At 34.3% G+C, this 24,650-nt stretch overlaps 3 protein-coding genes and 1 long non-coding RNA gene across 4 annotated transcripts; 2 read left to right on the forward strand and 2 right to left on the reverse strand.

Annotated features, from left to right (window-relative positions):
- Window positions 1-236: 236 nt before the first annotated feature.
- LOC121174932 (uncharacterized) lies at window positions 237-6,278 on the forward strand. The gene is made up of 6 exons (XM_041015820.1): window positions 237-298; window positions 412-475; window positions 4,296-4,605; window positions 4,693-4,911; window positions 5,005-5,268; window positions 5,347-6,278. Exons 3-6 carry the CDS (start codon window positions 4,300-4,302, stop codon window positions 5,989-5,991), a joined length of 1,434 nt encoding a protein of 477 aa, XP_040871754.1. The 5' UTR covers window positions 237-298; window positions 412-475; window positions 4,296-4,299; the 3' UTR covers window positions 5,992-6,278.
- Window positions 6,279-6,390: 112 nt separating this feature from the next.
- On the forward strand, window positions 6,391-7,434 carry LOC102660674 (uncharacterized). Its single transcript, XR_005891671.1, has 5 exons — window positions 6,391-6,558; window positions 6,631-6,735; window positions 6,829-6,898; window positions 6,996-7,091; window positions 7,170-7,434. It is a non-coding gene; the product is annotated as an uncharacterized lncRNA (long non-coding RNA).
- Window positions 7,435-12,998: 5,564 nt separating this feature from the next.
- Window positions 12,999-14,059, reverse strand: LOC100803544 (uncharacterized). The gene has a single exon (XM_006573397.4). It carries the CDS (start codon window positions 13,850-13,852, stop codon window positions 13,334-13,336), a length of 519 nt encoding a protein of 172 aa, XP_006573460.1. The 5' UTR covers window positions 13,853-14,059; the 3' UTR covers window positions 12,999-13,333.
- A 740-nt stretch (window positions 14,060-14,799) lies between these two features.
- On the reverse strand, window positions 14,800-19,303 carry LOC100804274 (zinc finger protein ZOP1). The gene is made up of 5 exons (XM_003517020.5): window positions 19,075-19,303; window positions 18,134-18,334; window positions 17,464-17,539; window positions 15,622-15,717; window positions 14,800-15,534 (listed from the first exon to the last, which is right to left on the reverse strand). The coding sequence occupies exons 1-5, from the start codon at window positions 19,081-19,083 to the stop codon at window positions 15,173-15,175; spliced, it is 744 nt and encodes a 247-aa protein (XP_003517068.1). The 5' UTR covers window positions 19,084-19,303; the 3' UTR covers window positions 14,800-15,172.
- Between the last annotated feature and the right edge of the window lie 5,347 nt (window positions 19,304-24,650).

The raw sequence follows: 24,650 nt of genomic DNA on the forward strand, positions 1-24,650 counted from the left end.
CTCTTGCTTCACTTTCAACTTGAAGATTGCTTAAGAGACATCAACAACTCTAACATTCAACTTGAGGGCACGTACTCCCTAATTCAGCTGAAGGGCCACTGAAAATTATCGAAACGTACTACCAGGTATATATCTAATTGTAATCACTTTTCTACAAATATATGCCTTCTCTTTTCTTTCTAATAAATAAGCAGAGAGTAATGAGATTTGATTTGTCCAATTAGAGAACACACACAAAACTCAGCGCAGTCGTGTTTGAATCCCCACCTCCCACATCTCTCGTGTGATCTTGTGAGAGGTAATAGAAGTTGTGTGTATAATTTAGAATAAATTGTTCTCGTATCTTCTGAGCGCTTGTTATACTTAATCTTACTCTTTTTTTTTTATCATACACAAGATTGTCTTATGTAGGTGTTCATTCAGTTATTTCTTTGATTCTTGTTTTCATTTTGGATCGTGCTGCTCATCATCACAGGTACAAATGTTTGTTACCAATGAATATTTTTATTACGTGTTCACTGCCATTAATGACAATTGATATATGCTATATAAATTGTGTTCATGATGAGTGAACCTTAGATTCCCGTTTGAGATTGGATGCAATGATTCTTGCGGATAGTTTGCATTAATCATTGTATTTAATCTTGAATTGTCCGTTTGGACAGTTTGGGGAGACTGATATTTTTATGGTAGATTCATGTGTTAAGGTTAAAATTATTTTGTTTAATTTGATGAAATTTCGGTAATGCATTTCTAGTTGTTCTCTGAGTGCATACTTGATTATCGGGAAATTAATTTCACCGATTTCATGTCGTGTACTTAGAGACCAATGCGAAATGCTGCCAAAATTTTGTCAAATTTAACAAAATAGAATTAACCCTGATGTATGAAGCTACCATAAAAGACGGTCTTGCCGAATGGGATAGGGCCACACCTTTAATAAAAAAGTGAGATTTTCATGCATCGAATAACTTTGAGAGTATGACCGAGTTATTACTTAGATGGATCGAAGTTGGATGAATGAAAGTCGCATCAGCCCAGAATATGAGGAAGGCGTCGAGCAATTCTTACAATTTGCTTCACAAAGAGGTCAACCGGATGAAGATGGAAAATATTATTGTCCTTGCATCAATTGTTTGAATGGAAGACGACAAATACTGGATGACATACGAGAGCATCTGTTGTGTGATGGAATTAAGAGGAATTATACGACGTGGATATGGCATGGTGAAATGACAGACATGCAGAGTGGGCAACAATCCGAACCGTTTGATGTAGAAATGGGAGATCGCTTGGAGGATATGATTCGTGACCTTGGACAAGAGTCTTTTCAGCAAGCACATGCCCCTATGTATGATACATTACAAACTGATTCAAAGAAACCTTTGTATCCGGGGTGCAAGAATTCGTTGACGCTGTTGTCGGCAGTTTTAAGTCTGGTTAATATCAAAGCCAGATATGGGTGGAGTGACAAAAGCTTTAGTTCACTGCTTCAAGTAGTGCACGACATGCTTCCAGAGGAAAACACATTGCCTAAAAGTTACTATCAAGCAAAGAAAATATTGTGTCCCATGGGTATGGAGTATCAGAAGATTCATGCTTGCCCGAATGATTGCATATTATACAGACATCAATTTCAAGAAATGTCGAAATGCCCTAGGTGTGGGGTATCACGGTACAAACTCAAGGATGATGAGGAGTGTAGTAGTGATGAAAACTCAAACAAGGGCCCCCCAGCGAAGGTGTTGTGGTATCTTCCGATCATTCCAAGGTTTAAGCGTATGTTTGCTAATGGAGACGACGCAAAAGACCTTACATGGCATGCAAATGAGAGAAACTGTGATGGAATGCTTCGTCATCCGGCTGATTCCTTGCAATGGAAGAAGATAGACCGTTTGTATCCGGATTTTGGCAAAGAGGCAAGAAATCTTAGGCTTGGACTAGCCACTGATGGAATGAATCCATATGGCAGTTTAAGCACGCAACACAGTTCGTGGCCAGTTTTGCTAGTGATTTACAATTTGCCTCCTTGGTTGTGTATGAAACGAAAATACATGATGTTGTCTATGATGATAACGGGCCCAAGACAGCCAGGAAATGACATCGATGTTTATCTCAATCCCTTGATTGAAGACCTTACAAAGTTGTGGGACGAAGGAGTTTTAGTGTTTGATGGGTTTCGAAATGAGACATTTAATTTACGTGCAATGCTTTTTTGTACCATTAATGATTTTCCAGCATATGGGAATTTGAGCGGTTACAGTGTTAAAGGCCATCGTGCATGCCCCATCTGTGAAGAAGACACAAGCTACATACAACTGAAACATGGAAGAAAAACAGTTTACACTAGGCATCGACGTTTTCTTAAACCTCATCATCCTTACCGACGATTGAAAAAAGCATTTAATGGAAGTCAAGAGCATGAAAATGCACCGGTACCGTTGACTGGTGACCAGATTTTCCAGCGGGTTCAACACCTAAATACAATATTTGGAAAGGTCCAAAAGAAAGACAAAAATAAGACTTGCATATGGAAGAAAAGGTCGATTTTGTTTGATCTTCCGTATTGGGTTGATCTAGATGTTAGACATTGTATTGATGTTATGCATGTGGAGAAAAATGTATGTGATAGTCTCATTGGGACGCTCCTTAACATTCACGGCAAGACAAAAGATGGTTTGAATACTCGTCAAGATCTAGCTGAGATGGGTATTCGAGCGTCGTTACATCCAAGGTCTGATGGTAGAAAAATATACTTGCCTCCAGCTTGTCATACTTTGTCCAGAAAGGAAAAGTTCAGTTTTTGTCAATGCCTACGACGGGTCAAAGTTCCACAAGGATACTCTTCAAATATTAAGAGCCTTGTGCATTTGAAGGATCTTAAGTTGGTAGGCTTAAAGTCTCATGATTGTCACGTCTTGATGCAACAATTGTTATCGGTGGCCATACGAGACATTTTGCCTAACAAAGTCAGGCTTGCCATAACTCGGCTGTGCTTTTTCTTCAATTCTATATGTAGCAAAGTTCTTGATCCTGTGAAGTTAGACGAACTGGAAAATGAGGCTGCTATTATATTGTGTGAGTTGGAGATGTATTTTCCGCCTGCATTCTTTGACATCATGGTTCACTTAATTATTCATCTAGTCAGAGAAATCAAATGTTGTGGTCCTGTTTATTTGCGGTGGATGTATCCGGTTGAGCGATACATGAAGATCTTAAAAGGGTATACCAAAAATCTACACCGTCCTGAAGCATCTATTGTTGAAAGGTACATTGCAGAAGAAGCCATTGAATTTTGTTCAGAGTACATTGAAAAAGCTAAACCTGTTGGGCTTCCCGAGTCTCGGCATGACGAAAGAGTAAGAGGTAAGGGTTCAAGAGGACTGCATGTCATCACTCCAAGTGTAGAAGATTTGCAACAAGCTCACTTGTATGTGTTGAATAATAGTAATGAAGTTTTGCCATACATAGTTCGTCATGAAAATTTAGTCAAACAAAGTAATCCAAAAATGTCGAAGAACTCAGTGTTGAAAAAACATAACAAGACTTTCCTAGATTGGTTTAAACACACAATCTTGGCTGATGATAATGCTTCTGAAATGTTGAGAAAGCTAGCAGATGGACCTAAAAGAAATGTTATAACTTGGCAAGGATATGATATAAACAAGTATTCCTTCTATACAAAAGCACAAGACCAAAAAAGTACAATGCAAAACAGTGGGGTTACCTTAAGGGCTGAATCTCAACACTTCGCTAGTGTACATGATGACAATCCTTGTGTAGCTTTCATCCCTTACTTTGGTTTCATTGAAGAAATTTGGGAGCTTAACTAAGTCAAATTCACTGTCTGTGTTTTCAAATGTAAGTGGGTTGACAGTAATACCGGTGTGCGGACCGATGATGTGGGATTTACGTTGGTGGATCTTAACAAACTCGCATACCAGAATGATCCTTTCATTATGGCAGAACAAGCGAAACAAGTATTTTATGTCGAAGACCCTTGTGATCAAAGGTGGTCAGTGGTTTTACATGGAAAAACAATAGGTGTCAATGTTGAAGATGATTATTCATACATTGATACTTATGTTAGTCCTTTGTCCACACAATTGTCACCAAATGTCATCGGAGAAGAAACTGACGATGTTCATGCTAATCGTAATGATCACGATGAAGGAGAATTAATTAACATCGTCTAATGTAATTTTTTTTATTTTGTACTTAATTTCAATTCATTTAATTACATTCATACGCATTTATTTTTGATAACATATTGAATTAATGTTTTTTTTTCACAGCCAAATGGCTACACAGTCAAACTCTCCTCCGCCTCCTCCTCCTTCTACTGGTGTAACATCGCATTCGTCGTCACCACCATTGAAGCGGACTAGAAAGGCCTCACGCCTAAGATTATTGGCGACTAGACCAGTTGGGGCAGAGAGACCCCTTGTCCATGTGGATCCTGTTACTGGCAAAGCAGACGGTCCCCACAGCAAGAAATTTAGAACATATTTAGGGATCGTTGCTCGTGATAAGGTGGATGTCACATACGAAAATTGGAAGCATGTCCCTATTACTCAGAAGGATTTGATATGGGAGGATATTCAGGTATCATGTATTATTTCATGTTCCATATTGTTTGTTAGCCAAATATTTGAATTTAGTATTAATAAAACCTAATTTACTCTTTGTTAGGCTGAATTTGATATCCCTGAAGCATCTGATTTAAGGACAAAAAAGAAAATACTTCAGACTGTGGGGGAGCGGTGGAGACAGTTTAAGTCTGATTTGACGTCGAAATGGGCACTTGCAGCTGACAAGGATAGTGTTGATGACACTGTATGCAAAATGTACGGCATTAGCAAGGAGAAATGGACCCAATTTTGCCAGAGCCGTAGAGACCCTTCATGGGAGGTAACTAATTTGGGATTTTCATTTTTTTAACTTTAAATGAACTTATTATAATACATTGTAATCATGAGTTTCATTAATGTTTCATTTTTACAGAATGTTCGAAAAAAAGCACAAGCTGTCCAAAAACAAAACACTGCCCCTTACGTGATGTCTCGTGGGGGTTATGAATATTTAGAAAAAAAGTTGATGGATGAGAAGAGAAAGAAAAAACTAGAGGAAGCAACTCAATCCGGAAGCACTGACACCGTCATTGATCCTCCATCTCCCATCAAACGACACGTGAAGTGGAAGCTAGCCCGCACCAAGAAAACTGGTGACATGACATCTGAAGCAGCAAAGGAAATTGCTGACAAGATTGTAAGTCACTTTCAATTCATAATTGTAATTATTTTTTTTATTGTGTGATTAAGTATAGAATAAATGTGTTCTTCACAGGATGCGCTTGAGGAGCAGGCCTCACAGGGTTCCTTTGTTACCCATGGACGTCATGATATACTGACTGCTGCCATTGGGCGACCAGAACACCCTGGTCGTGTGCGTGCTGTAGGAGCCGGTATAACCATCAAACAATACTTTGGATCAGCTTCAAGGACCTCCTCCATTGCTCCCGAATACCTGCAACAGTTGACGCAACAAATCAAGGACCAACTAGAGGATTCAATCACAGAAAAAGTCACTCGACGACTAATGTTATCCCTCAGCCAAATGCAATCACAGGGACTCGCACTGCCTCCTGAACCTGATGTTGGTCCTTCAGCTGCTCGTGTCAGCACAAAGGAGAGTTGTGTTGATCCCTCAGGGAACGATCTAGACACCGGTGACTCATACAAATGTGGGTTGTATATTGAAGAATATCCTTCTCGCCTGGTTGCCCTGGGAAGAGTTTATGAGGGATCTACAACAATTCACAACATTCCTTTGCTGCATGATCAAGTTAAGGTTAGTGTTGAGGAGATTAGAGATGTAGATGCTCCCATTCCTGTACCCACTAAAGAGGTTAAGGTCATGGGACAGGCTCTTAACACATTCCTTGCTTGGCCGACACATCTAGTCAAGCGTTTATCAGAACATGTATTTTAGTGTCATTAAATGCTTATTTTTCCAATTAAAATGTTTACTGTGATTAAATTATGTCAATTAATTATGTTGGATAAACAGGGAGCTGTGAGACCCGCGAAACCTGCAGATAGGCCGGATGATGAGGTCGATGATCCGCTATATCTAATGACATTGACCATTCCACAGCTTTTTCTGAAGCCATTGCAGGTTATGTGGGATGCTACCTTGTTTGGCCTATTTAATGAAAACTTTCCCTTGTACATAAAGCATGAAGATCTGTCTGAAATTGCACATGTTGGTCAATGTCTCAGCATATCTGTTATACAGTTGTGGATTCTGTAAGTCAATTTAGATTATTGTTAGTTACCTAATTTATTGTTTTACCTTCATGCATAATTTACTTTGTGTTAACAATAATAGGCATATGACTGAGACAAGTATGCGAGCTGGGAATATCGATGTGTATGGATTCCTCGAGCCACAGTCTATCCAGAGATCTGGCCAATCACAATTTGAATCAGAAAATTACATTAAGAACTGGATGCAAAATTCAAAACGAGATGTGTACCTAGGAGCCTACTTGAATGGGTAACTTAAACTCAACAAATGAATTTAAATAATGTATAATAGTATAATAACATATATTGGTCTCCACTGCAGTGCACATTGGCAAATGGTCGTCATTTTGCCTAAGGAAAATGTTGTCATTTGGTTTTGTTCGTTGCATAATAAGCCAGACAACTAACTCAAAGGCATAATTAATAGGTCAGTGTTGTTTTTTAATATATTTGCATTAGCATTAGTCAGGTAAATCAAAATTTTAAATGTACAATAAGAATCTATGTTTGTATTCAATAGTGCTTTGAAAGGACTTGACGATACTCAACAAAGTAAATCCAAGACTCCTGCTAGGTGGATTGTTGTTAAAGTAAGTTATTTAAACAATATGTTTTCACTTATATTTTAGTATTGTGTAGACTAATTTGTACTGAACGTTGCATATCTAAATTTCATAATGTATTTAGTGTAATAGACAAAAAGGAAGCACTGAGTGTGGGTATTACGTCATGCATTGGATGTCAACTATAATCTTAGGAAATTTCCAGAATAATTGGGAAATGGTAATTTTTAATTCACCAAATTTCATATTATTATGATTGCTAATATATTATTAACTTATGTTTTATTATATCATGCAGTATTTCACTGATCCTAGACCATTGGAACCAGAAAGATTGAAGGCACTTCGCAACCAGTGGGCAAAGTACTATTTGAAAGTGAAAAATGAAACTTAGGATGTTTAGACAATCTTGTAATTGTAGTTTATATTTACTTACTTAATTTACAATTCATGTCTCAACATTAAATATGTTTTAAATTCATAGTAATTAGTAAATTTCTTATTGAATTTTCTGGTAAAAACTGTTTCAAAACAGAATGAAAATTATATGTTGTGTGGTCTGATTTTAAAATTTGCAGGTTATTTTTGGGATTTATTGAAAAAACAGACATCATGTTAAAAATAAATTTCTAAAACAACATCAGTTTTTTAAAAAACCGATGTTAAATGTTACTTACAACATCAGTTTTTTAAAAAACCGATGTTAAATGTCACTTACAACATCAGTTTTTTAAAAAACCGATGTTAAATGTCACTTACAACATCAGTTTTTTAAAAAACCGATGTTACATGTCACTAACAACATCAGTTTTTTAAAAATCGATGTTGATTTATAGATTTATAACTTTTTTTTCTTCATAATTCATATCATATAACATCGCCTATTTAAATAACCGATGTTAAATATCACTTACAACATCAGATTTTTAAAAAACTGATGTGAAATGTTACTTACAACATCAGTTTTTAAAAAACCGATGTCACATGTCACATTTAACATTGGTTATTTAAAAAACTGATGTTAAATGTCACTTACAACATCAGTTTTTTAAAAAACCGATGTTAAATGTCACTTACAACATCAGTTTTTTAAAAAACCGATGTTAATTTATAGATTTATAATTTTTTTTTTCATAATTCGTATCATATAACATCGCTTATTTAAATAACCGATGTTGTATTTATTAGTTAACATCGGTTTTGAAAAACCGATGTTAATGATACTACTTTCCACATCGGTACTTTCAACATCAATTAATAACCGATGTTGAAAGTCTTAAATAACCGATGTTAAAACCTTATTTTCTAGTAGTGTGTGCTTATTATCATGTTTCTGGCTTGATCACCCATGATCATGTAATGTTATAGGGTAGGCATTGAGAAATGTTTATCTCCTAAGAGCTGGAAAAGAACATTTGAATAATCCATCTCTAGGGATAAAATGGTGTTTTTTATCCTATTTTATGCATCTCTATTTATAATGCAATTTGTCTATTTCATCTCTTAAGGGATTAGGGGAGAAATTAAGTAGGTTAGGTTGTTTCATGTGAAAAATCATGATTAGAGTAAGCAAGTAGATCTAGGTGATAATTGAAATAATATTGAATAGAAAAAATCATTAACGTTGCATCAAGAGTAGTTTTGCTAGGGTGAGCCTCCAACATACCCGTAATTCTACATCGACCATTACTGGACTGCTCTGAGTGTTTATTTTTCTTGCCCTTGCACATGCTAGATTTATAGTTTAATTTTATGTCAAATTTATATTTAATGTCACATGTTGCAAATATTTGATTCAGTTCATTAATTGCTTAAAAATTGGATATATACATAAACTCTGAGTACAGTCAAAGTCCTTGTGAAATTGACACTCGATCTTACCATTTTGAAACACTACTTGAACAGATTCGTACACTTGTCAAGGAGTTAACACCAACATGGCTTGTAATTTGGGAGGTGAGTGTGTGATTTTTGAGTGGGAGCCTAGTATTTTTTAGAAAATATTTTAATGTTTTTATTTTTTAATACATTAACCTTTTATATTTGTTATTTTTTTATCGATAAATATTAGTTGTTAGAATGTTAATTTAGTTAACAGGAAGGATTAAACCTATGATCTTTCCCTCATTTTTTTCTCCCTTAACCATCCAACTCACCTTATTTCTTCAACTTCTTAATTAATTAGTTGGTAAAAAAAGATAATTAATAAATACTTCTATTTTTAAATACAATACTTTAGTAGAAACTATAAATAATAAACATAGTTACTCTCGATTTTTAATATTGCTACTGGATAGTAATTAATAAAAGGCATTTATTAATAAATGCTTCGGATTTTAAATACTATATTTTTTTAATTTATTTCCTTTTCAAATAATTTAATACACCTATGAGATACAAAAAGTAACAAATGCTTTGATTTTTTGATAAAAAATAACTTTTTTTAAACAAACAAATTAACTTTTTATCTCTTTCCCAATTATACACAAATTAACTTTTATATATATATATATATATATATATATATATATATATATATATATATATATATATATATTCAGGAATAAATATTAAAAAAATGAATCAAATCAATCAATCAAGTTAATGAGAGCTAAACCTAATTACTAGTGATGGTTAATTAAATTGAATTTGAACTAACAAAAAATTATTCATATTGAACTTCATTTAAGCAATAAGCTAAATAAAATTTTATGAAGTGGAATCAAACTATCTAGATTTCGCTTGATTGATTCATTTGATTGATCTCATTTCCAATCCTATTATATAAGTCTGACTTTCACATTTAATTTTCGTCACCAGAGTAATAAATATTAATTAATTTAGTCTGTAACAAATATTATAAATAATTAAATACATTATTATTGATATATATATATATATATATATATATATATATATATATATTGAGGGATATTTTGAAAATTCTAAATTAATTTAAGTAGATTTATTGCACTATAAGAAGGATCACAATAGCTAGGTCGTGGTATCCGGGTACGTCTTCATTACTGTATAACGGCACTTCTCTTTACACATATCATCACATTCAATTCAAACCCAAAGCTGGAGCCTCTTTCACTGTTACTTGGTGAGTTTTCATTTCCCTTCAAAATCGAACTACATCTATTAATTGTTAGTTGTGATTGCTGATCATTTCGTCTCGTAGAGTCAAAATGGGTTCCGGCTCGTGGGCCAGGCCGGCCCACTGTGGGCTAGAGGTGGGTCGAGCTCAATTTTTTAAAAAAAAATTGATACCAACAAGCAATTGGTACCAACAAGCAACTGTGGGCTAGAGGAAATCGTGAAGAGATTCCAAAAGCAATTGATTGCTTAAAGAAAGAGTTTGAGATGAAGGATCTAGGAAGGACAAAATTCTGGTTGGGATTACAAATTGAGTATTTAAATAGTGGAGTTTTTGTGCATCAAGAGACTTATATAACAAAGGTTCTTAAAAGGTTCTATATGGACAAATCACATCCATTATGCACTCCAATGGTTCTAAGGTCTTTAGATATGGATAAAGATCCTTTTAGACATCAAGAAAAAGATGAAGAACAACTTGGCCTTGAAGTATCATATCTTACTGCTATATGAGCACTAATGTATATTGCTAATTATACACTACCTGATATAGAATTTGCTGTAAATTTATTAGCAAGATATAGTTCTTCACCAACATGAAGACATTGGAATGGAGTAAAGCACATACTTCGTTATCTTAAGGGTACTATGAATATGGGCTTGTTTTATTCAAATGTTTCAAAGCCAACTCTAATTTGTTATGCAAATGCAAGTTATTTGTCAGATCCACATAATGGTAAATCACAAACAGGATACTTGTTTGCATCTGGTGGTACAACCATTTCATGATGATCTGTGAAACAAACCATAACAACAGCATCATCCAATCATGCATAAATTTTAGCATTGCATGAAGCTATTCACAAATGTGTTTGGTTGAGATCTAGAATTCAACATGTATGAGAAACTCGTGGTTTATCTTCAAGAAAAATGGCATCAACAATCATATATGAAGACAATTCTTGTTGCATGTATTGCTCAATTGAAAGAAGAATACATTAAAGGAGATAAAATGAAACATATTCTTCCAAAATTATTTTTCACTCATGATCTTCAAAGGAATGGTAATATAAACAATCAATAAGTTTGTTCAAGTGAGAATCTGACCGATCTATTTAGAAAGTCTTTGTCAAGGAGAACTTTTGAGCAACTGGTTCACAAGATTGGACTAAACCATCTTAAAGATGATTGATTGTTTACATGAGGAAGAGAAATAAATACGTTATGCACTATTTTTCCTTTGCCATAGTTTTGTCCCATTAGGTTTTTCAAATAATTTTTTAATGAGGCAAATGATAACGTATTGAAGAATGATTTACTCTTTTTCCTTCACTAGGTTTTTATCCAACAAGATTTTTCTTAGTAAAATTTTAACAAGACACATTCTCTAATAATTATATTTTTACTTTTTTTTTTGTTATTCGCCTTTCCTCTTTAGTGGTTTCAACTACCTTTTTCATCTATGAAACTATGACTTGCTAAAGCTAAGTATTTCTTTTTATTATTATTATTATTATTTGAAAGGAAACTAAAGATTTCCTTGTTTATTACTAAAAACACACTTCCTAGTTCTTAGTTTGTATAGTTCCTATCGGGTACAGCTAGAGAATATTTATTTTTTTTACAAGAAAATATTTATTTGGATAGTCAACTATAGGATCAATAAAATTCTAAAGATGAATGACATAACAATATACAGTTAAGCATATTTTTTCTTAACTATCCCAACAACTGATTGTTCTTATTCATCATCTGAATCCATGAACATCCTCATCTTCAATTTTAATAGCAGTGAAGGAAACCATCAAATTTAGAAAAAAAAAATTGACATTTCTTATATTGAATATGGACAGTGATGATCGTGCAATGGCTGCAGACTCATTCAAAGTTTAAGATTACATTTCGTTTCAAATCAAATATTAGAAAGAACAAAAAATTTGTTTTAAGCCATAAGGTTAAGTTGGATAAGGTATTTTAGTTAATTTTTATTTTTTTATTCGTTGAAAAGTTTGTTTGATTTTTGATAAATAAATTTTTTTAATAATTTTTTTTGTTTTTTGAAATGTTACTTGAAGTGACATTTTTTAAAATGCAATTTGAAGTAACATTTTTTAAAATATTACTTAATGTTCTTTTTAAAGAATATCTTCTACTTTTTTATATTTTCTTTCATTTTTATCTTCAATAATTTATCCAATTTTCTGATTATTCTTTTTAAATAAATCATATTTTTTTATTTTTCTATTATTTTATAATTTTCAGCTATTTCAACTAGTTTTACTGAATAATTATAATTTAATAAGCTAATTTGTCAACTATTAACTAGTTTTTCAGCTTTCAACTAATTTTACTTAACATAATCTTAGTGTAAAATCATATTTAATTGCATCAATTTCCATTAAAAATTATTTTTTTCCTACTTATTCTTCATTATAATTTGTTGCCAAGAATAAAAGAGTTATTAAAACTAAAATCTCAAATAATGAAGAGTATTTTAAAGATAATAACATTAAATAAGATAAAATTAGTTAAAATTTCCTTATATTTGACTGATATATTTTTTTATATGAGATTGGAGGAAATAGTATTAGTTGTATGATGCATTGGATTCTCTATTCTCTTTTCATGTCGGCAATGTTAGTGACACTCTTTTAATGTTCTCTCTCCAATATAGTTGTGATAAACTATGCATTTTGAAATTTGAAGTGTCTAACCTTCACACAATGATATTGGTTCATGAGTGACGATTAATCCTTGGTTTGGTTGTGGGAAAAGAAATACTATTCTTGAAGAAATTTTAAAAAAATAGTGAGTCTCACACATCTTTTTCTCTACTTTATTTCAAATATTTCTTTATAATTCACTTTTATTGTTTTCTCTTTTACATAACCAACGCCATCTTTCTCTCTACTTTATTTCAAATATTTATTTTAAATTCACTTCTATTATTTTTTCTTCTACACAACCAAATGCACCCTAAGTGAATGCGTGAATGCACTAAATCCATTAACATCACATACCCAGTAACTACGGACCAAATTAGGCAATTTATCTTCTAATAAATAACTTCGACACTTGACTCAAAACTCAATGTTCATAAATTCTTAAAGTAGAGAATACAATTATGCATATGATGGGAAAATTAAAGACTCCTATTGCTTGACACCGAACAAAGAAAAGAATAAACAAAAAAAAAAAGCAACATATTGCAAAAAGATGGTTATTCAAAGCATACTTATGATATGATTAGCTAGTGCTTAACAATCAAAACGAGAGTTTCTATTCTCGTAATGTGCAATGGTGAAGATTTCATGTATTCTCTGGCACTCGACTGTTTTGTTGCTTCCAGCACCAATATTAAGCTCAATCAGAATCTTCTGATGATGATGATGAAAGATGTCTGGATTTGGAAGCTTTTTTCTCTATTTTCTTTCCCTTCTTCCCATGCTTTTCTTCCTTCTGGTAGTGACTTCGATGGTGCTGCTCATGCTCAGTGGAGAAATCTGAGATATCCATGTGCACACCTGGATCATTGGTCTGGTAACTTCCACCAAGCATGACTGAGTTGTTGATGGCTTGGAAGTTGCTGTTAACATAGGTGCTCAGTGCCTCAGGCTCATCACCATGAGAAGGGTTGCCTGATTTTTCGTCGAATTCACTTTTCATAGTGGCGCCGTTGTTGTTTCCTACAAGGGTGACCATGCTCAAACCATGTTCACCATCATTCTCCATATGGTTGGTTGAGCCTGGTTTGTGAAAATCTGTGACCCTGTCAGTGATGGCAGAGACCATGTCCCTAATCTCTCTATCCAATTGCTTGCGTGCATGTTTCTCACCTTCAGCAGATGATGGAGAGTGACTTGGCTGCACTGGTGAAGGCATTTTCTTTTAAGGTGAATGAATGAATGAAGATTTTCACTCAAGTGTGATGGTATTTTCGGGTCTGATTTGTGCTCAATATGAATGTGGGTGTGTTTATATTGAGGGACTCTAGAATTCTTGTGGGGAATAAAGTGAATGGAATGACTTGAACGGAAATCAAAGGATATTTATTCTAATCAGCAGCAAAAAAAAGCTGAAGGATTGCTTGGCATTGGGTTAGCCTATTATGCTTACACTTTGTGCTTTTGTTGTCATCAATGATCATTGTGAAGGAAAAGAATAGCATTTTCATGAATTTAAAAGCAAAATTGGACAAACCAACATCACTTAAAATATTACACTAAGGACTCAAACAAATGTTTAAAAGTCAAACTGGAGATTAACTGCCCCTTCCTTTGCAAGCTCTTCCGCGGTTGATCATTCAGGGTCTCGCTAGTTCCTAAACGGGTGATTTCAGAAAATATTTTCTATTTTATGAAGATTAGACAAGAATTGAAATAAATAAATAACCAGTAAAGACTAAACAATGAGTGTTTGCTTTCTGATTTCAAAATCAATTTTTAGCTTTCAAATTGTAGTTACAAGATTGGTCAAACAGCAGAATTGAACAAGGTGCAGACCAAATGAAAAATTGAACAAGATGAAAACAAAATATGAGAAAATATCTTAGCTGTTTCTGTTTTTCTTTCATTTTTAAAACAATTATTTTGAAAACAATATTCAAAATTTAATAGACTTTGAATGAAAAAATAGGAGATGGGAATCAAACATGTCCCTAATTTCATTGTTTCTTGCACAAACTTTTAATAACAAAATAAAGAAAAAACAGAAAAAAATTATAAAAAAATGTTTTCTTAAATCAAAATCAGTGAAAGAAAGCTCACAATCCCCTCACCCCACAAAAAGAAAGTATATGTACTAATAATAAAAGAATAAAGTTCAGGATATTTGACTGTAAGTTTTCCCTTCTTGTACATCATATGATTTAACACATTAAAGAACGTAAAATGAGCATTGCTTTTGTATCCACATAAGATTAACTTATTTGGATGTGTTTTCTAAAAGCTTCTGCAACAGGGATTTAACTTGGTTTCATCAGCCTAGCGAAGACTTCTAAGCCCTTATTTTCTCCTCTAAGGCTGAAAATTAGCATGTATTGCAAAAACTAAAAAAAGAAACGGAACAGTTACATTGTACAAGGTAGAGTCACATGGGAAACACTTGAAGAATTAGGACACCGACCAGCATAAAGGAATCAAACAAAAAAGAAACAACCTCATATTTCTGGGGGAAGACAAGGCTGTTAAGTAAATTTTGCAGTTAGTAAGGCTTGTTGTAAAGGCCAAGCAAGGGTTTCTCCCTCTCCTGTACTCTTTTCCTTGCAGCCTCTCTTGCCTTTAGAGCTGCTTTTTCTTCATCAGAGATAACCTTGGATTTTTCACCAGGTCTCTTTCTCTTTCCAACCGCAAGAGATGAAGGAGCAGCTTTCACATTTCTTTTGGGATTCAAAGAAGTTGTAACAACTGGCCCTGGTGAAGATCCATTATTAAACTTATTTCCTTTGTTTTCATCTGATTTGGACTGTGATGTTGACAAGGATTTCTTTGCAGTTGGTCCATTGTGCCCGGCATTAGATGTAAAGTGAGGGGAGGCATATGCTTCTTCCTGTGTCACCCACTTGCCTGTTGAAATTTTTTAAAGTAAATATGCCATCAATTATCAAGATGATATTATACATGCAAGAGTAAGACAAAAACTCTAGCATGTACCAATGGCATCAGAGTAGTAAAATCCTGACTTTTGGTCATAGTAAAATCCATTTGTTTTATGGTAGTAATAGCCTGTACTGCTGTCAAACTCCCATTCTACAAAATCATGCAGCAATAATCAGTTTCAAGATGCAAAATCAATACAGCAACAATACAATACACTGACGCTGACACATCTATTGTGAGTATATTGAGTTGGGTTCGTATCACGAAGCTACACGTTTTTTTTTTTTTTTTTGGCATCATGTTCCTCTGCAGTTTAAAAAGAGAATGCAGAGATCCTGACCTTAACTTTATTTGTTTGAAGTTAAAATGTTAAAGCTAAATGTGTTAAAAACAAATTTGGCCCTTAGATTGTAACTACAGGAGGTGCAGTTGAAAATACAACTGTAGGTGATCCATTCACGTAATTTTTTCGTTCTATGCTGAATAGGAACAAAACCTTATATTTATGCTATTAACACAAACAACTCCCAACACTAAGGGTGTGTTTGGTTTGCATTTTCATTTTCTGTTTTCATTTCCTGATTCCATTTTCTGAAAACTGTTTTCATTTTCAAAAGATTTGAATTCTGAAAACATGTTTGGTTTGATTTCTTATTTTCTGTTTTCATGAAATAAAAATACTGAAAATTCATGAAATATTGACTTATTGTCTTTTTGTATTTTTAGATTTGCTTAAAACTACATTCATTGTCACCGCAATTTCATTTTAACCAAAATGAGGTTTCTGTTCTCAACTGAAAATATTGAAAATGAAAATTTATTGTTTTCATTTTCTAGTTGTTTCCTGTTTTCATTTTCACTGAAAATGTTTTCAGAAATCAAACCAAACACATTTTCATCACCGTTTTCTGTTTTCAGTGAAAATGAAAACAGAAAACAACCAAACCAAACACCCCCTAATAGTTTCAGAAAAGAAATTTCAAATTTCTTTCAAGGGGAAAAAATTGAGAGAGTAGTAAATAGACGTATTTCACTCTTTCAATGAACCTAGTATGAGAAGCAATAATATCATCTAGATTTCAAATTTTCAATATTTTCTCATCTATTAACGTCCATGGTATTATCTACCAAAATGGAAAAAAATGGAAGGGAGTAGACTATAAGTCTTTAGATTTGATATTCAAGTTCTTTCTCAGGAAAAAAGAGTTCCACATTTTTAATGGAAGAAAGAAATTATCTAAAACACATTTTTAAAGATGTGTTTCTTACAACAGATTATAGTGCCCGGCAGACAAATTAAAAATTGACAGAAAGAAAATTAGATTATGTAGCCCAAGTTTCTTAAAAACACCAGACCACTAATCTTAAAAGGGTTGAAATTTGGGCTTATTTTAATAATCTGCGATGAGCTCCAACTCCTACATCTACCACATGAAATTAATATTAGTTACGACAATTTCCAATGCTCAATAGGTAGTTTTCCATTTCCTCTAACAAAGTAAACTCTGTTATAACTGATTAACTGCACCTTGCAGGGCAATTGCTTATAACACTTATACAAGCCAACTCCCATCACTTTCTGGGAAAAAAATAAAAAAATCTGGTCTTTTATGACTATAATAATCACTGATCACCTTAGGAGAGAAGTGTGGTGCAACAACTTTGTAATGCTTTGAAAGACCACACAATGTAAGTAATTTCTGGAAATGGGGCTCTCCACTCTCATAATGGGAGTTGATTCCAAAATTATTTTTTCTCTGTAGACGACACTAATTTATTCTCCTAATGTATATGATCTAAACAGAGTTTGGGTGTCAAAACATGTATCAGACTAAGCAGATTAATTATTAATTAGAACTCTATCAGTAGAAACAAATAGAAGTTTATACTTACAACCTTGGTCATCCAATTCATGTGATTCTCTCGTCTCCTCAAACTTCACTTTATCCTTTTGATAGCTACGTTGCGCTTTCTGCATTTGAATACAAAGAACCATATATAACAAAATTTAAATATCTCATCTTTGAGTGTAAATGTGTACAGAACCTACAATACTATTGCAACATCCAAATATTTCCCATTTGCCAAAAAGTTAAGCACAGGTGCAAATTTACTGCAATTTCCAGTTGATTCCCAATCTTTGAATACAGCCAACATTTTACTTGGAGTCCCTTTGGGAATCCAAGACTTTATTTGGATTAAAGTCGAGATATGCTAACAACATACTTTTTGACACTTTTAATTTCTTTTTTACCCTTAACAGTGCTTGCTTAGCTAGCATTTCTCTAAAACCAATAATTGTGCATTATGAATTATCAGGAGACTGCCACTCATATATTCTAACATTGTTAACAGGGACAATTTGTTTGAATTTGGGAGAACCACATATGCTCTCTGACTTTGCAGCAGTTCATTTCAATAACTTCAATAGGCTTTGTGGCATGAATAAAGAGGGTAAAACACTATGGATGAATGGATTGTTCATGATTATATCAGTGACATCAAGAATAAGTATGAAGAATGCAGCATCGGCATCATTAATATAAAATAAGTGTGAAACCCTTACTGCTTCAATTTGCTCAATGGCACGAGCAGTTTCTTTCTGTTCTTTCTCCTTAGCAATATTCTCTTTTCTCATAGCAGCCAACCTCTTGGAAACATTATCTTTGTGACGTTGGCCAAGCTCATGATTCCTTATGCTTCCAGGGTTGTTTGATATATAAATTTTGCAAAAGTCGCACCATTTGTTGCCCTGGCTGACCCAGTACTAAAACCATGAAAAAAACAGTTAATTAAGAAAACCTGCCAACAAATAAGTGCGTCCAAACAATCAATTAGTCACAACCAACAAACCTAACTTTCACATATCAGAAAATTAAACATATCACGGCTTCTCAATAATGCACCTCTGCATCCTTCTCTAACGATGGTCTAAATGCACACATCAACAATTCTTCTAGATACATATAGCGTGCTTGGAAATTTGTTTAAGATGGAGGAATCAGGTTTAGAATGTGAAAGCTATTAGCCTATAACTGTTAGCTTCTGAAAATCACATCTGAAACGTGGAAAATCACATTCAAAACGGGAACCAAAGACACTAATAGTACATGTTTGGCATAGATTACTTCAGAAGAAATGAATCACTTATTTTTTTTCAAAAGGTTTCTCTTGTAACTAAAATATGCGATCATTTCTCCAAAATAAGCTGAACTAAACACGCACTTGGTGGACTCCAACCTTCTGATTCCGGAATAAATTATCAGAAAAGCAAAAAAAAATTACATTAATTCGGTTTAAGTATCATAACGCATAAATTCATAATAGACAAAACCTTGAACATGAATCTTGGGTGGTAATTTCGGTTATGAACGGGTCAGAACGCCCAAGAAATAAACAACTGATATAATTATAGTGCAGGAAAATAAGTTGTGAAAATTAAAGAGTGCGTCAGAATAATCGTGAAAACTCTATGATATAAAAAATTGGGGTGATTAACGCGTTTACCTCAGTCATGGTAGAATATTAGGGTTGGAAATCGATGCGGCAAGAATTGAAAACGAATTGAAACTGAGAAGAGAGGCTAATCGTGTTATTGCTGGGAAGTGCTAATAAATCTCTTCAAATTTTTTTCAAAACCCTCCAAAAAGCAGAGCAAAGAGTTCGGGAACAAAACAATGTCAGACTTCTCTAGACGAGAGAGAAAGAGAGAGGCAGCAATTTTTTTGTCCAAATATGAATAGAACGAATCCCGCTCCACTAACACCATCTAACGGAATTGCTAGGTGCACCGCACATGCACCATAATTTTAAGTGAAGTGGCAAACTTGTCCTTCACTTCACTTAAAATCTTAAAAGGTTCTCCCTCTCCTCTACACATGCAAGAAAATCCGTACCCATAGGTATCCATCCGTATATGTCCTGATTTTGATGAGTAATACCCGAGTTGATCGGGTATGGGTTCGAGTTCAGATTTTCTCTGATAACCAAAAGTCGAATATGGGATTACTGCATCCGCCCCCAACTCCCAACCCGAACCCGTCCCGCCACTTAATTTTTTAGAATTTTTGCATAATTTAATCAAAAGGCCTAGACTTTTTAATATTAGTTAATTTTATTTTAAAATTTTTACATAATTTAATATTCTTTTCTTAACGATTTTTGTAGACACATGTGCTATAATAAATTTATTGATATATAAGTAGTTAAAAATAAATGTTTAACAATCAATTTATTTTTTCTAAAATCAAATTTTTAATATTTTCCTTACAAAAAAAATTATTTTTCTAATTTGAATCTGGTATGGGACGGGGTCGGAGATACCCGATACCCAACGGGTACAGGGATGAGATAATAAATTTTAACTCGTCGGGTATCGGGTACGGGTATGGAAACATGTTGGGGGAGTCGAGGTCAGGGATTGGGGAGATAATACTTGTCCCCGCCCTGCTCCATTGCCATGTCCACTCTCCTCTCCCTCTCCCCATGCGTTGCCGTTGTGCTTCCCTCATCTTCGTTCTTTGCTTATTCTTACCGTGGCGTTGTCGTTCGTGCGTTGCCGCTAATCCACGCCACCTTCGTTGCCTTCACCGTAAGTCCCTCTTTTCTACTCCTTGATTGAAAATGGGATTGCATAAAATCTGTATAATGCGTACGCATTAGCTATCCGTATAATGCAATCCGCATGGATTATACAGATTAGCAATCTGTATAATCCATATACCTTATACGAATTTTCAATTCGTATAATTATATATTTTTTTAATTTATTAATTAATAAAATAATAATTGAATAAATTATTTATTTAAAAATATAACTTTTTCTCTTTCCTTGCGCAGAACCCTCTTCCTCCCTTTTTCCTTGACGGTGCCCTCCATTCAAAAATCTTCAAATCCTCATAACTTTCTCGTTTCTTAACAAAATCATTTCAAACAAAGTGTAAACTTCATCATTTTCAATTCTCTACAAATCCCACCGATCAAAATCTGCAAAAAAAACGCACCAAATGGCATAATCATCTAAGAAGCGCAAAGGTTCAACTTCAACCACCATCGCTGCAGGCCAACACCGCCACGACACTTCCGGTGACTCTACCGCACCACCTAACCCCTTCATTTCCTCCCCACATTCCTTAACTATGTTTTCCTCCGATGATCAACGTCAAAGGTACTATTCCTCATTTTCCAATCGAGTCATTCTTGATCCCAAATATTTAGACTTAAAATTCTTTGAAGGAGAGACTTTTGATTACCATCAAGTCTTTCAAAATTCTAAATTAATCGATTTTATGACTCTCAAAATGTCATACTATTCTGAATTAGTCTATGTTTTTTATAATAATCTAAAATTCGAGATGGTGTTATCTTTTCTGAGGTGCATAAAATTCCCATTGTGGTTGATTAGTCCTTATTTTATTCATTGACAAAATTGAGTAGTCAAGGTGTACCTTTTGAGGGCGCTTTGGTTGATGACTGGAAGCATATTTATTCAAATCATGATGCCCGCAAAATGGTTTGCACTGAAAATGTTGATATGTCTGGTCAATTGCTTGCTGGTTCATTCACTTTTGAATGTCGCATCATGCACTATATTTTGTGTCATATCTTGCTTCCCCGTTCAACAAATCTTGCTCAGGCTTCTGAGGAGGATTTGATTCTGTTGTGGGTCTTTCAAACTGGTCGTCAAATTGACTAGGCCTATCTTTTCCGGTACCGTATGCATAAGGCATTACGGGCAAATGCACCTCTTCCATACCCCAAACTTGTCACTCTTTTTCTCCAACATTTTAATGTCCCTCTAGATGATGAACCCTTTGTTAAGGTTAAACGTTCTTTTGCCATTGGAAGGATATGTATGGTCAGTGGGTGCAGAAACAAGACCTTCCACCTATTGTTCCTAATGAATGTACACCTTCACCACCACTGCAACGTGATTCCTCGTCTTCACTGTTGCATGATGTTCTTACTAAACTTTGGGATCTTCGGCCCTTTGTAGGTGATCGTTTTGATGATATGGATTCACGTATAACATGTCTTGAGGATGAAATGAGTTTTATTCGTTGATGCTTTCATCCTCCGGCAAATCTATAGAGCTTTTTCCATACTATTTTCTCTAGCATTATCTGTCTTTAAATTCCTTGTTATTTCGAACTTTCTACATTTTGTTTATAACTTGGTCATTTATAATTTTGTTTTGGACTTGATATATTTAGTACTTGGTTGCTTATTATGTGAATGCTTTGATCATTTATAATTTTGTTTTGGACTTGAAAAGTTTAGCACTTGGTTGATTATTATGTGAATGATTAAGTCACTTCTGGAAATGTATGGATCTTTCTGGACAATATGGATGGCTTTTTATTTTACGACACTTCCTTCTTTTTGATGTTGCCAAAGTGGGAGAGAACTATGTAAGGTACATGGCATATTTTCTAAAAATGTTTATTCTACTAAGCAACGATTGCAACTTTAAAGGGGAGTGATCATATCGCGAAAAATATTTTCTGTATACTCTTTTAGATGGTTGTCATCATCAAAAAGGGGGAGAATATGAATGTATGCGTATGAAGGTTTTGATGATGTGAGGATGTAAGCAACACGAGAGTACTTCAAGTCAAAATTCAAGATCAAGAAAATAAGGTAAGACTTAGTTTATTATTGTTAAAAGAATCTCTCATTGATTAAAAAGGTTTGGCCTAAAAACATGATTTTCAAAATGATTACAAAAAGGTTTTAAAATATTTTATCATTGCTAAAATAAGGATTTTTCCACTGGTAATCGATTACCAGGCATTGTAATCGATTACCAGAGATAGATAGAAACTTTTCAAAAAGAACTTTGAAATTTGAAATTTAAATACTATAATCGATTACCACTTTCTTGTAATCGATTACCAATAACGAAACTTCTGAAATTCAAATTGAAAAGTCATGACCCTTCAATGTGTAACTGTGTAATCGATTACCAAGAGGCTGTAATCGATTACCAGTAAGATAATATTTGAAATATATTCTGAAAAGTCACATCTCTTCAACAGTTTTTGAAAAACCATCAAGGGTGATGTAGCTCCATGTGGAGCTTGTAGGCCTTGGATCTTCTTCATCAATGGAGTCCTTTGCTTCTTAAAGATCGATGGTAGTGGAATGGAGATGGAAGAAAGATGATTGGAGACACTACTTCAAGGAGAAGATGATTCAAGAAGAAGCTCACCACTATAGGAAGTCATGGATAAGAGCTTGAAGGTAGGAGAATATGAGTGGAGGGAGAGGGAGAGAGGAGCACGAAATTTTGTGCCTCAAATGAGGACTGAACTTTGAAGTGTAATTCTGAAATGATCAAAGTTGAAAAAATGCACACACATGGCCTCTATTTATAGCCTAAGTGTTACAAAATTGGAGGAAAATTTGAATTTCTATTCAAATTTCACTTGAATTTAAAATTGAATTTGTGGAGCCAAATTTTGGAGCAAAAATTTCATTAATTATGATTAGTGAATTTTAGCTATGGCTCAGCCCACTAATCCAAGATCAAGTCCAAGATTCTCCACTAAGTGTGCTTTGGTGTCATGAGGCATGTAAAACATGAAGGACATGCACAAAGTGTGACTATATGATGTGGCAATGGGATGTAGCAAGAAAATGCTCACCTCCCCCTCTAAAATTTAATTGGATTGGGCTTCTCCCAATTCAATTAAATTTATTTTCCAACACACATCAAATATTCACTTAATGCATGTGAAATTACAAAACTACCCCTAATACAAAAACTAGTCTAGGTGTCCTAAAATACAAGGGCTGAAAAATCTTACATTTCTAGGGTACCCTACCTACATTATGGAGCCCTAAATACAAGGCCTATAAATAATGAAACCTTAATCTAATATGTACAAAGATAAGTGGGCTCACACTTAGCCCATGGACCCGAAATCTACCCTAAGGCTTATGCGAATCCTAGGGCTTTCTCTTACATCTCTGGCCCAATCTTCTTGGAGTCTTCTATCCAATTCCCTTACGGAGTAGGATTGCATCATTGGTCAAACACTTATTGTCTTATTCTCTCTAAAACAAATCATTGGTCAAACACTTGCAAATCATTTGAGTATTCTTCTAAGATCTTCAACTTGCATTATCATCTCTAAAAGAGAGAAAAACATCTGTACTTTATAAAAAGATTTATTGTGATCAAGAGATTGTTTGTCTCTTGAATTGTGAGAATCCTAAACACAAGGGAGTGGAATCCTTAGGTGGTTCAGAAGTTGTAAAAGAGTTTTACAAAGATAGTGAAAATCTCAAGTGAGTTGCTTCAGGACTGGACGTAAGCACAGGAAGTGGCCAAACAAGTATAAATCGAGTTTACAATTCTCTCTTCTCTTATCTCATTTATTTTATTGCAATTGATTTTGTCTTGAACTTTTAAAGAACATCAATTAAATTGATTGCTGCTTTTTCTTCTGCATTATAAATCTACCATATTTCATTTAAAGAGGGGATTAAAATCTATTAGTTGGAAATTTTTAGAACTTAATTCACCCCCCTCTTAAGTTATTGAGGCCACTTATCCAAAAGTGCCAAGTATGCAAGAGCACAACACATGTGCTGAACATAAGACTCGTCAAACCCAAGCTTTGCGCTTGGTGATCCTCACAGGTTCACAAAGCCTCGACATAGCTCTACAAGCTTGTCAAAACTCAGGGCAAACACATCCTCGGTCCAAGGCTCGACAAACCTAAAGTTCACCCTTGGTGAGCCCTTTCTGTTTCTAAGTTCCATCTTCAAAGGAACTCGAGGTACACAAGGTCTGTCCTTGACGATCTTCTTTATTCCTAGTTTTTATCTGTCTAGGAATACGAGTATATATAAAACCCAAGGTCTGCCCTTGGTACAGATTCCTCCAAAACCCAAGGTCCACCCTTGGTACGTACTCCTGTAAAACCCAAGGCATCCCCTAGGTCCACTCACTCGCAGCAACCATGACGACCACAATCAAAGGTCTAAGTTCAACAACACAAACTACCACCAAACTATTTGGCAAGGCCTTTCAATCAGGTGGAAGTCATACTTGCTCCTCAAAACCATCAGAGAAG

The sequence above is a fragment of the Glycine max genome, chromosome 1 (genome assembly GCF_000004515.6).
Source record: "Glycine max cultivar Williams 82 chromosome 1, Glycine_max_v4.0, whole genome shotgun sequence".
In the NCBI taxonomy this organism is placed as follows: Eukaryota; Viridiplantae; Streptophyta; class Magnoliopsida; order Fabales; family Fabaceae; genus Glycine; species Glycine max.